General features: G+C 46.0%; 1 protein-coding gene across 2 annotated transcripts in view; it reads left to right on the top strand.

Moving 5' to 3' along the window:
• The window catches only part of LOC118392864 (serine-rich coiled-coil domain-containing protein 1-like), a 113312-nt gene that overhangs the window by 33659 nt on the left and 66005 nt on the right, over positions 1 to 13648 (top strand). For both annotated transcript variants that reach the window (XM_035784840.2, XM_035784841.2), the window contains exon 6: positions 13377 to 13533. In XM_035784840.2, coding sequence (XP_035640733.2) covers positions 13377 to 13533 — 157 coding nt within the window. The remainder of the gene's footprint in view (positions 1 to 13376; positions 13534 to 13648) is intronic.

Here is a 13648-nt window from a genome sequence, read left to right as displayed (position 1 = left end):
TTCTGATTACCCGCAACTGTATCCCATCAGCTATCTGCACACCTGGTCCTGATCATCATCTCTCCTCTTCATAAGCCCGGACCTGACATCCATTCCCTGCCGGATCGTTAGCCATGAACAATATGTTGTGCCATAGTATCAGCCTCAAGTTGGATAGAATTTGTTTTGTTGTTTTTTACGTATTGCTTGCCTTAAACTTACCTCCGTTTGTTCTGTCTTCAGTTACTCACCCGGATCATTTACCCCATTCCCGCCTGGTCGTCGGAGGATTCCGCTACCCATTGGATCCACCTATTTACTCCCATCAACTCACCACCGCTGCCCGCCATGCCACCTGGATATATCTACCCATTCACATTCACTTGTAAATAAATACTCACCTTCTTCCTACTCTCCTTGTCCTGGTCTGCTTCTGGGTTCGATTTTGAAAGAACGTGACACTTAAAGGCAAGTAAAACTAAATGCATGCTCTTCAATCGATCACTGCCCGCACCCACCCGTCTAGCATCACTACTCTGGATGGTTCTGACTTAGAATATGTGGACAACTACAAATACCTAGGTGTCTGGTTAGACTGTAAACTCTCCCTCCAAACAAACATTAAGCATCTCCTATCCAAAAATGAAATATAGCAATTTGCTTCCTATTTTGCAACAAAGCATCCTTCACTCATGCTTCCAAACATACCCTCGTAAAACTGGCTATCCCGCCGATCCTTGACTTCATCAATGTCATTTACAAAATAACCTCCAACACTCTACTCAGCAGATTGGATGTAGTCTATCACAGTGCCATCTGTTTTGTCACCAATGCCCCTACACACAACTGCGACCTGTATGCTCTCGTTGGCTGATCCTCGCTTCATATCTGTTACCAAACCCACTGGCTCCAGGTCATCGATAAGTCTTTGCTAGGTTAAGTCCCGCCTTATCTCAACTCACTGGTCACCATAGCAGCACCCGCATGCGCTCCAGGTATATTTAACTGGTTATCCCCAAAGCCAACTCCCCCTTTGGCTGCCTTCCCTTCCAGTTCTCTGCTGCCAATGACTGGAACGAATTGCAAAAATCACTGAAGCTGGAGACTCATATCTCCCTCACTAAATTTAAACATCAGCTGTCAGAACATCTTACCAATCATTGCACCTGTACATAGCCCATCTATTAATAGCGCACCCAACTACCTCATTTCCATATTGTTATTTATTTTTTGCTCCTTTGCACCCCAGTATCTCTACTTGCACATTCATCTTCTGCACATCTATCACTCCAGTGTTTAATTGCTAAATTATAATTATTTCACCACTATGGCCTATTTATTGCCTTACCTCCCTAATCATTCTACATTTGCACACACTGAATATAGACTTTTCTATTGTGTTATTGACTGTACGTTTGTTTATCCCATATGTAACTTTGTGTTGTTTGTGTCGCGCTGCTTTGCTTTGTCTTGGCCAGGTCGCAGTTGTAAATAGGAACTTCTTCTCAACTGGCCTACCTGGTTAAATAAAGGTGAAATAAATAAAAAATAATGAGAAAGCTAGGAGAGCTCAAAAAAACATATCGTACAAGGCTCTTTTCCTTGAGTCATAAATGTATAAGGGCACAAGGCGAGACCCAAATGCAGACACAGGAGGCAGATGGTAGAGCTCTGATATTTATTATAACACAGGCTTAATCCTATACACATGGAAAGTAGGGTGAATATGGAGGGTACGGGGTAACAAGAGATGGACAGCAGTGGATCTAAGGACTCTAGAGTCTGAGGACTCTTCTCGAAGGGGCAGGTCGCGTGTGGACAGTCATACCCTCTTCCCAATGTGGTAGCGGGGAGCTGGAGTCCAGCGGTGGTCCGCTTGTTGACGATACCTGGAGTTGGTCTTGAGAAGTGCTACCCGAGCTCGTCTCTAGGTACATCGACAGTGGTGGACGAACATCTGGGCCATGGGTACGTTGACTTCCGGTTCTTGTTCTGGGAAGAGTAGAGGCTGGTATCCCATGGAGCACTCCCATGGAACAGGGAAGAGTGTTCCGGTGCATACTCCACCCAGTTAGTGGGGTTGGTTGAGATCAGGCATCTTAGGGTGGTCTCCAGGTCCTGGTTAGCTCGATATGACTGGCCGTTTGATTGGGGATGGAATCCAGAGGATAGGCTGGCCGACGCCCCAATAAATGTGCCGAACGCCTTCCAGAACTGAGATGAGAACTGAGGACCCCGGTCGGAAACCATATCTACCAGGAGTCCATGGATCCGGAAGACGTGCTGCACCACGAGCTGGGCCGTTTCCTTGGCAGAGGGAATTTTGAGGAGAGGGATGAAATGAGCGGCCTTTGAGAACTGATCTACCACCGTCAGAATGACGATGTTGCCATCAGATGGTGGAAGCCCAGTGACAATGTCCAGAGAGATATGGGACCAGGGACGATGAGGGACCGGTAGTGGCTGCAGCAGGAGCTTGCCGTGGAGTCTTGTTCTGAGCACACACCGCGCACGCGGCGATGAAGGCAGAGATGTCCGGAACCATTATGGGCCACCAGAAACGTTGTCGGAGGAATTCTAGGGTACTGCGGGAATCTGGATGACAGGTCAGCCTGGAGGAATGAGCCCATTCCAGGACCCGGGACCGGACTGAGTTAGGGAGAAACAGCTGGTTAGTCGGTCCCCTTCAGGTTCAGGCTGAGAACTGTGTGCTTTGCGAACCAGGTTCTCAATCCCCAACCCACTGAGGCTGCAAGGCATGAGGTAGGGAGAATGGTTTTGGAGACCGAGGGTTGGCAGAGGAACTGTATAGACAGGAGAGGGCGTCAGGCTTCATATTTTGCGGACCCTGAGCTGTAGAAAATGGTGAAGTTGAATCTTGTAAACAAGGGAGCCCACCGGGCCTGCCTGGAGTTAAGGCGCTTGGCTCTACGGAGATATTCCACAATTTTATGGTCGGACCAGACCAAGAATGGCTGTCCCTCCACCAGCCAGTCCCTCCACTCTTCCAACGCCATCTCGAACGCCAGGAGTTCTCGGTTGCCTATGTCGTAGTTCCTCTCTGCAGGATTGAGACGATGGGACAGGAAGGCACGGGGATGAAGCTTTTGGTCCTGGGCATATCGCTGGGACATGATGGCCCCCACTCCAATGTCAGAAGCATCAACCTCTACAACAAATTGAAAAAATTCTGGATGGGTGCTGTGGTGACCTGATGCTTCAGGTCCACAAAGGCTCTGTCGACAGCTGGAGACAATGTGAACGGTACTTTGGGAGAGGTGAGTGCAGAGAAGGGGGCCGCCAGGGTACTGTAGCCCCGAATGAACATTGTTTACCAGAGTCTGAAAGACAGCGGGGGAGTCCAAACGGCATGACATGGTACTTATAATGATTGCTGGCTGTGTTGATTGCTGTCTTCCACTCATCTCCTTCGCCTATCCGAACCAGGTGGTATGAATTCCGAAGGTCCAGCTTGGAAAAAATGGTGGCCCCCTGGAGAGGTTCAAAAGCCGAGGAGAGGAGTGGTAGGGGGTAACGGTTCTTAATCGTAATGTCATTAAGACCCCGGTAGTCAATGCTCCGACACAGGGTCTTGTCATTCTTCTCCACAAAGAAAAACCCTGTGCCGGCAGGAGATGCAGACGGACGGACGGCCCAGTAGCCAGAGACTCCTCTATGTACTCCTCCAGTAGACTTGGTCTCCGGCCCGAATAGAGAATATAGCTGACCAGGAGGTGGTGTGGTGCCTGGAAGGAGATCAATGGCACAATCATAAGGACGGTGCAGGGGAAGAGAAGTAGCACGTGCCTTACTGAAAACTTTCAGGAGGTCATGGTATTCAGTGGGAATGGCAGAGACATCCAAAGCCTTGCTAACGCCCAGAAGAGGACGTCTCGGGGACGGCTGTGCTGCGTTAAGACAGTGGGAACGGCAAAATGGGCTCCAACCCAGGATGGAGCTCGTGGTCCAGTCAATAACAGGGTTGTGTTTTTGGAGCCAGGAAAATCACGAGACAACAGGAACATGGGGAGATGCAATGAGGAGGAACTGTATGGGTCTCACTGTGGTTTCCTGAAACTCGTAAATGAACGGGCACTGTACTATGGGTGACTCTTCCAATTGAGCAGACGTCCAGTGCCCTTGCAACCATGGGGACAGAGAGGGGTTGAGTGGAAATACCAAGCTCTGAAACAATAATATCATCCATAAAACGTTCATCAGCCCCAGAGTCAATGAGCACTCGGAGAGACTTAGATTGGTCTCCCCACAGCAAAAGCATAAAAAAAGGAGTGAGGGTGATGGGAATTAGGGAACTCCCAGTCTGGCTCACCAGAGTACTTGTACCTACCTGAGACAAGGGTTTCCTAAAAGGTTAGGTAGCTATATAATCTCCTGCCCCTCCACAGTACACTCAGCCTAAGTGAGCTTTCCCCAACCCATAACCTAGCTCTTCCCAATTGCACAGGCTCAGGAGTATCCAACTCACCGGCGTTGATGATTCTCGGGGAACCTTGGGTGTTTTCGGCTCTCCTCGGAAATATACACTTCGGGGATTTCCGGATTCCTTAGGACGAGTGCCATCATCAGAAGAACGAGTGTTCCCGAGCCCCGACCTCCTCTCACACCGACGTTCTCCTAGGCGGCCATCAATCCTAATCGAATGGGCGATAAGGGAATCGAGGTCCAGTGGTATTTCCTGAGCTGAGAGCTCATCCTTTAACCCCTCCAACAGTCCATCGAGGAAGATGTTGAACAGAGCCTCCGGATTCCAGGAACTCTCGGCGGCCAATGTGCGAAAATCTACTGCGTGGTCTGCCACACTACAGGAGTTCTGATGTACCTGCAGTAGTTTTTGAGCCGCCCTATCTCCCGGGCACCAGAGAATTGAAAACCTTCTGCCATACATTTCTCCAAGTTCTGGCACACAGCGGAATGCTGCTCCCACACAGCTGTTGCCCAGGAGAGTGCCCTTACAGACATTAGCGTGATTAAATACGACAGGAATGAAGAAGCCTAGAGTTCGAAGATGAGAGCACTGGGAAAGGAACGCCCGGCAAGTACCAGGGGAGCTGGGGTAGGTTGAACCAATCCACCTCTAGTAGGAAGGTTACTAGGTGGTTGGGAGGTCTCAGATGTTCACTGATTTTCTCCATTATCGCCTTGAATCCTTGGTCGTGACATTCCTTCAGGGAACGAAGCCCTTCCAAAAGGTCCCGAAGTAGCTCATGCCTCCCAATGGTGGCTCCCTGCAGGGACACAACGTGACAGAGCTGGTCCAAGTCTGCTGGGTCTGTCATGGCCAGTTCGTACTATAAGGGCACAAGGCGAAACCCAAATACAGTCACAGGAGGCAGATGGTAGAGCTCCGATATTTATTATAACAAAGGGAGTAGGCAAAGGCAGGTCAGAGACAGGCAGGGGTCAGAAACCAGATCAGAGTCGAAAACAGTACAAGGGGATAGTCAGGCTGGTAGTCAGAACAGGCAGAGTGGTCAGGGAGGTGGGTTCGAAGCCAGGACAGGCAAGGGTCAAAACCAGGAGGACTAGAAACAAACAGAGACTGGGAAAAATAGGAGCAAGGAAAAATGCTGGTTGACTTGACAAACAAGACGAACTGGCACAGAGAGACAGGAAACACAGGGATATATACACTGGGGATAATGAGCGACACCTGGAGGGGGTGGAGACAATCACAGGGACAGGTGAACCAGATCAGGGTGTTACAAAATGTTTATTGAAATAACTGAGGACCTGTGCAGTTTGAGGAGGAATGAGGCCACTTGGAGACACATTCAGTAAAAGTTTTTTTCTAACCTTTCTCCTACTCCAAAATTGTATTGAATATTCTTCTTATTATGTAACTGAATGTATCCAGACTATTTTCAGATTTTGTTATTGAATTCAGTGAAAAGTACAGTAAATGTAAAATGCACATAAAATCAACAGTGCAATGTTTGGATTCAGTCTTGTGTCAGGTGAACTGTTGTGTTCTCAACTTTGGCCTAATCATTTCCCCATGATCTCCAATTTGTTCTTTCAATTGCTACCATGGTAATGCATGTGCTTTTTTAGTGCATAAACCCACTTGGAGAGCTCTGTGCAGATGGGAGAACCTTCCAGAAGGACAACCATCTCCACCAATCAGGCCTATATGGTAGTGGCCAGATAGAAGCCACTCCTCAGTAAAAGGCACATGACATCCCACTTGGAATTTGCCAAAGACTCTGAGACCATGAGAAACAAGATTCTCTGGTCTGATGAAACCAAGATCGAACTCTTTGGCCTGAATGCCAAGCGTCACGTCAGGAGGAAACCTGGCACCATCCCTAAGGTGAAACACGGTGGCAGCATCATGCTGTGGGGATTTTGTTCAGCAGCAGGGACAGGGATACTAGTCAGAATCGAGGGAAAGATGAACGGAGCAAAGTACAGCGAGATCCTTGATGAAAACTTACTCCAGATTGGGGTGAAGGTTCACCTTCCAACATGACAATGACCCTAAGCACACAGCCAAGACATCACAGGAGTGGCTTCGGGACAAGTCTCTGAATGTCCTTGAGAGGCCCAGCCAGCGTCCGAACTTGAACCCGATCTAACATTTCTTGTGAGACCTAAGAATTTGCTGTGCAGCGACGCTCCCCATCCAACCTGACAGAGCTTGCGGGATCTGCTGAGAAGAATTGGAGAAAACTCCCCAAATACAGGTGTGCCAAGCTTGTAGGGTCGTACCCAAGAAGACTCGAGGTTGTAATTGCTGCCAAAGGTGATTCAAGAAAGTACTGAGTAAAGGGTCTGATTACTTATGTAAATGTGATATTTCAGAAATTTTGAGAACAGTTCTAAAAACCAGTTTTTGCTTTGTCATTATGGGGTATTGTCTGTAGATTGATGAGAAAAAAAAATAAGGCTGTAACGAATTGTGGTAAAAGTGAAGGAGTCTGAATACTTTCCGAAGGTATTGTATCCCTGGCACATCCCAACTGTGAGCAGTCACTGCTCTTTCATGCAGGAAGGAAGGAAAGCTCATATTAAACCTTGTGAACAGAATGGACATAAAGTCCCATTGCTCTTTATATGAAGCCATTAGTACCAAATTCTTCCTTCCAGGGTTGGAACTGATTAGGTAAAACAATGAGAGATACGAACAGGCATCGATAAAAGTCTTATTGCAACAAAATCATTGCTATCTTAATAATTTTTATTAGAGAAGCCTTTTGACGTGGCCTATCCTAACATGCTGATGCAGAGTATTACCTTAATGTGTAACATGTCTTGTGTGTGCACCCCACAGATATGAACCATCATAACAGGGAAATATTGATTTAATACATTTGTGTGTGCAATAAAGGTTTGCAGTGTAGTTTGATATTCCCTTCAGTTTCATTGTTCGTACCAGACAAGTCTTGGATGTAGATTATTACTTTGTCTCGCCATGCTCTCCTGTGGCCGACGTTTATTTTTTTCTTCACTTCTGGAGAATTCAGACACAGAATTTCTCAGAATGTTTTTTTCTTCCTGATGCTGCGTTTCATCGTTGTTTCTGTGTTGGAGGTGGTGCGTTAGTTAGAACTATCTTAAAACCTTTCCCACAAAACTAGGAAGTGCTATCTGAAATTCTCGACTTCGTTTTTGGGTTCTTAAACATTTTGAAACGTGTGTGCCCCAATGAATGCCACCCTGGAGACTACCTGGAAAGAAATCAACATTTTCTCTTCCAATCAGAGCTTGGAATTATTTTGCACAGTGTACTGTCAGAGACAGGGCCAACCTCAGTCCAAGGTCTTACAGCTCCAGAACTGGAGGGACCCAGAAGCAGCAAAGTAAAGTTTTCCCCTCTGTTCAGTCACATGACATTTGTTTCAACCTCCTTAGAATTTCACCCTCAGGATATTTGCTGATTTATTGATGTCTCTCTGATAAACTATGACTGCGTCTGTTATTCTGTTTTCCCATCATCCTTTGCATGTAAGTAAACAATAATGAATCAGTCAACAGAAGAGGGTCTAGTAGGAAATTACAGTATGAGACAGAATCATATGAGGATTCTAATTTTGACACTTTCAGTGTTTGCTTGTTGCCATGAGAACTGTCTCGGGCCTTTCACGGTGCCTCATCACTATTCAGAAGACATATTGGCCAAGCGAAGGGCACGCACACACTAGATGGGGTCCAGATCAATTTATGGGGTCAAACCAGTGACTGTTTGACAGCAGCCATTGGTTAATTAAGCCCGTAGAGAGTCTTCTGAATCTCTCCTGCCACTACCTGCCAGGCATCAGCCAACATCTTTGTTTTTGTTGCTCAACAAAATAAAAAACAGAGTAATTGCTTTCTTTCTCTCATTTGACTTCTCTCACGCACTTTCTCTCTCATTTGAGATAATTGCACTGAACTAAGACGGGCATATGTGGCAATGATGTAGCGTTTTAAAGATTATGCCGGCGGTGGAATCGCAGGTGTACCTTGATGACAAACTCCTCATCTTGATGCCCAGTGACAGGAGAGAGCGGCGCCACACATACGGGAGCACACACATGTTGGCACCGCGGTCTTGTATGTACAGATCATTACTGTTGGAGGAAGTCCTGAAACCTGGCCTCGATATGAGACTCATCATCCTCTGTCCTCTCAGCACCGACCAACCCGTGATTTACAGAGGTGGTGCATTTGTTGGGATGACCTTGGTCATTTCTAAACAGCATTTATTTATGTCTTCCATCATCTTGGTTTTTTGTTGTTTTAATGCACACATTGCATTGTGACGGAGGCACGGAGAGTCGAGCGTTGCAAGTTTTTTTGCATGACTTTACAGTCTGTATGTCATGACTAGTAGGCTAATGCCCTCGCTGACTTTAAGAGGCTTTAGGGCTTGTAAATGGTAAACAGGCCCCAACATCTTAGAGTAAACAAATCAACAGAAATGGCTTGGAGCAGAAACACATCAGGCCCTACTAAGACACAGAGTTTGACAGTTTTGCTGGTCATCCCATGCCAAGAGCTGCCCCAGATATCATGTATTACACACGTAGACACGCAGGCAGGCAGGCAGGCAGGCAGGCAGGCAGGCAGGCAGGCAGACAGACAGACAGACCCTAGTCAAAGATTTAAAAGAAAGAATCTAATAAAAGGGAGGATACACACAACTACAATTACCACAAGTCTGTGACTTTGGCACAATCCTGGCTAGATGGAGGGTAATAAAGGACACTTTCCCTTATGCCATCTAACTGGGGGCAAAAACACGCATTTTGGGGAAAATAGCTACTTCCCGGAAAGCACGAAAACACCTCATTTTCCAGATGGTTTACCCATCAACCTGGGGAGAATTGAAGTATGTGGCCTGCTGTGTTTTTCTGTCTGGGAGTGTCAAATAGAGACCTTGATGTGTTTTTCTGTCTGGGAGTGTCAAATAGAGACCTTGATGTGTTTTTCTGTCTGGGAGTGTCAAATAGAGACCTTGATGTGTTTTTCTGTCTGGGAGTGTCAAATAGAGACCTTGATGTGTTTTTCTGTCTGGGAGTGTCAAATAGAGACCTTGATGTGTTTTTCTGTCTGGGAGTGTCAAATAGAGACCTTGATGTGTTTTTCTGTCTGGGAGTGTCAAATAGAGACCTTGATGTGTTTTTCTGTCTGGGAGTGTCAAATAGAGACCTTGATGTGTTTTTCTGTCTGGGAGTGTCAAATAGAGACCTTGATGTGTTTTTCTGTCTGGGAGTGTCAAATAGAGACCTTGATGTGTTTTTCTGTCTGGGAGTGTCAAATAGAGACCTTGATGTGTTTTTCTGTCTGGGAGTGTCAAATAGAGACCTTGATGTGTTTTTCTGTCTGGGAGTGTCAAATAGAGACCTTGATGTGTTTTTCTGTCTGGGAGTGTCAAATAGAGACCTTGATGTAGTCGTAAGGGCAGACATGTTGCAGGAGGCAGGATCAGGTGCACAAGTTGTTATTTTATTTACAAGTGATGATGGTAGTCCACAGGTGCAATTAGTAATATACAGTACCACGCACAAATGTTTTACTATTTTCTACAGTGTAGAATAATAGTTAAGACATTAAAACTATGAAATAACACAAATGGAATCATGTAGTAACCAAAAAAGTGTTAAACAAATCAAAAATATATTTTAGATTCTTTAAAGAAGCCACCCTTTGCCTTGATGACAGGTCTAAGGTCCATTGCTCATGTTTCTTGCCCCAAGCAAGTCTGTTCTGCCCAGATTTTGATGCCAACAAAGTTGCTACAGTACCATTTGTTTTCATTGCTGCCATGTTTGAATGCCGCGGTACGCAAAATGTGTACGGAACAGCGTTAGATTAGCTACCATTACATGCCTACAGAGTATAGCACAGACACCCAGAACCAGATCAGAGGACACTTACTATTATCCCTAATCCACAGCCTTGACAAATTAATAAGATTGTTCATCCATTGGCGAGAAATCTCCACCCCCCCCACCCTCCTGTAGAGAATTCATCTTCTGCTAAGGAGACTGTCTGTAGCCGTGTCCATGTGTCTACCCTGAAACTCACTGAGACTGTCTGCAGCCGTGTGTGTGTGTCTACCCTGTAACTCACTGAGACTGTCTGCAGCCGTGTGCGTGTCTATCCTATAACTCACTGAGATGTGAGGCCTCCTTGGCTCCAACACACACGGAACACAATAAAACAACACAGAACACAACAGAACCAACCTCTGCAACTCCCTCACATCCCCTTGAGCAAATTATGCTTAATGTTCTGTGAAGCAAACATGTTTTTTTTCTCTAGACGTTTTTGACTCCTCTGCCTTTCTGAAATCTATAGTTTGTGTGTTTGTATTTGGAGAGAGAAACTCAGGAGGGGGAGACCCTCTCCATCTGGCCTGCGTGATTGGTCGACAGACAGGAAGTCAGAGGAGGCCTGTGTGATGGATCGTGTCATCAGTCAGGAGCTCTGTTCAAGTCTCCGGTCTTTAAAACCCAACTGTAATTTCCATGGGATTGGGAGGGCTTCTTTTTGCTAGCCCAACTGTCCTACCTACGTCAATGCCTTATATTCTCAGGCATTTATTTGCTATTAGTTTGCCCAACAAAACGCTTGTCTTGATGATTTCATCAAGCCGATGTTCATTTTGTAGTTTTATAGGTGCCATTACTGCATTAGTGAATGCATCTTTATTTCAGTGCTGAAACTCGCCTGGTTTAAGTGTTATGGATACTGTTTATAATGAGGCTTCCTTCCTGGTGTTTGCATGCAGCCCGCTAGCTCTCTTTCTGTTGTCTGTATCTGAAATCGCTTTGGTGTTTTTGTACTCACCTTTTGAAAATGTCTTCAAGTGTTTGAGCAGTCGCACTGCACAGTAGTATCAAAAATGTCAACAGCTAGCTAGCAGATATGAACATGTCAACAGCTAGCTAGCAGATATGAACATGTCAACAGCGAGCTAGCAGATATGAACATGTTAACAGCTAGCTAGCAGATATGAACATGTCAACAGCTAGCTAGCAGATATGAACATGTCAACAGTTGGCTAGCAGATATGAACATGTCAACAGCTAGCTAGCAGATATGAACATGTCAACAGCTAGCTAGCAGATATGAACATGTCAACAGCTAGCTAGCAGATATGAACATGTCAACAGCTAGCCAGCAGATATGAACATGTCAACAGCTAGCGAGCAGATATGAACATGTCAACAGCTAGCTAGCAGATATGAAAATGTCAACAGCTAGCTAGCAGATATGAACATGTCAACAGCCAGCCAGCAGATATGAACATGTCAACAGCTAGCTAGCAGATATGAACATGTCAACAGCTAGCTAGCAGATATGAACATGTCAACAGCTAGCTAGCAGATATGAACATGTCAACAGCTAGCTAGCAGATATGAACATGTCAACAGCTAGCTAGCAAATATGAACATGTCAACAGCTAGCTAGCAGATATGAACATGTCAACAGCTAGCTAGCAGATATGAACATGTCAACAGCTAGCTAGCAGATATGAACATGTCAACAGCTAGCTAGCAGATATGAATGATGTCAGTGTAGAACTGTAGTTGTTTATTCTACAACTTCACATGAATTGGACAATGTTTTGTTGTTGTTGATGATGGAAAACAGAACTTACTCTAAATACACAAGCAGGGACACTTGCTTAGCTTTCAACGACTGTCTTATGTATCTCGCAGATATCCAATTTACACATGGTCTTCTTCACCACAATGGCCTCGATTGTCTGCGAAGGAAGAAATCCTCTCCAATTAATACAATTGGAGGGGATTTGGGGTTGCAGTCAGTTTCATTTGCAAGCAAAACATTTAAATCCCCTTGGTTACGTCTCCATTTTGCACAAGAGGATAAGAAAGTGAAATAAAGGAGGAAAAGGAACTAAAATGGAGGCTTCATCTGTGGATAAGGTTATCTGGACACATTCATCTCCCATTGCTCTGGTCAGGTGGAAGTCTCTGAAGCAATATCACTAATTACCACAGTCGATCTTGTTTGACGAGGAACGCTCAAGAAGAGATTCCTTTCATACCTGTGTAGACAAAGGATATCTGCGATGGCAATTGCTGATAGGGAGTAATGAATCACGGCTCCTGTCCTGTCGGAATGAAGTACCATCTCACACGAGGAAGTAGATCCACTTGATATTGGCAGACGTGGTTAATTTTCTCGGCTGCGTTGTGTGGAGCAGCTCTGAAGTGACACCTGGACCTCCTTGGCTGCATGATGAGGGGTTTTATCATCAGACAGAGTTCACACAGACCATTGGAGAAAATCTAGACTCAACGAAACTATTCAGATTCTCTGCCGTGAACAGATTCCATGGTTCTAAAATCTGAACACAACTGACAATCTGAACCAGTCCAGTTGAGAGTCTAGTTTCTGTGTGAGTCTAGTTTCTGTTTTGAATTGTAGAAGTATTTGTTATTGGTCTTTAACATATTTCTTTCTTTATATTTCTGTCTGCGCTTGCAACTCCAGGATAGTGGGTTGTGTATGCAAGCATGATTGTATTTTTTATTTAACCTTTATTGAACTAAGCAAGTCAGTTAATAACAAATTCTTATTTACAATGACGGCCTACCGCCTGCCAAACCCTAACCCGGACAACGCTGGGCCAGTTGTGCGCCGCCCTATGGGACTCCAAATCACGGCCGGTTGTGATACAGCCTGGAATCGAATCAGGGTCTGTAGTTATGCCCCTAGCACCGAGATGCAGTGCCTTAGACTGCTGCGCCACTCGGGAGCCCTGTATGTCGCTCTGGATAAAATAATTTGCTAAATGGCTTAATCTTATTTTAACTTAGGATGTACTGTATCTTTGAATATGGCCCGCTTTTAAGTAAGTAAGCGTGTGTGTGTGTGTGCTTGCGCACAGGTGTGACAGTGGTTCTGTGCTTGTGTTCCAGGGAGCCGAACCGGCCCACTACCCTGCTGCCTACTGACTGGTGCCTGGGCCGGGAGGACGAGGCCCCGGGGCTAGAGGCACTGCCCCTTAGGCTGGTGCAGCAAGACTGCACCTCCGTCAAGACCCTGCTGCTGCGCCTCCGGAGGACCCTGCAGGAGGTAGGCTACAGTAGGACCACCTGTCTCACGTTACACCAGTTCTGGAGGGAGGGAGGGTGGTGAGGAGAAGGGGAGAGGGTGGAGTGAGGGGGGGGGGGGTGGAGGAGGATGATGG

The sequence above is a fragment of the Oncorhynchus keta genome, chromosome 14, assembly GCF_023373465.1.
Source record: "Oncorhynchus keta strain PuntledgeMale-10-30-2019 chromosome 14, Oket_V2, whole genome shotgun sequence".
Classification (NCBI taxonomy): Eukaryota; Metazoa; Chordata; class Actinopteri; order Salmoniformes; family Salmonidae; genus Oncorhynchus; species Oncorhynchus keta.
The sequence above is the reverse complement of the archived record's forward strand: the minus strand, read 5'-3'. Positions and strand labels throughout refer to the sequence as shown.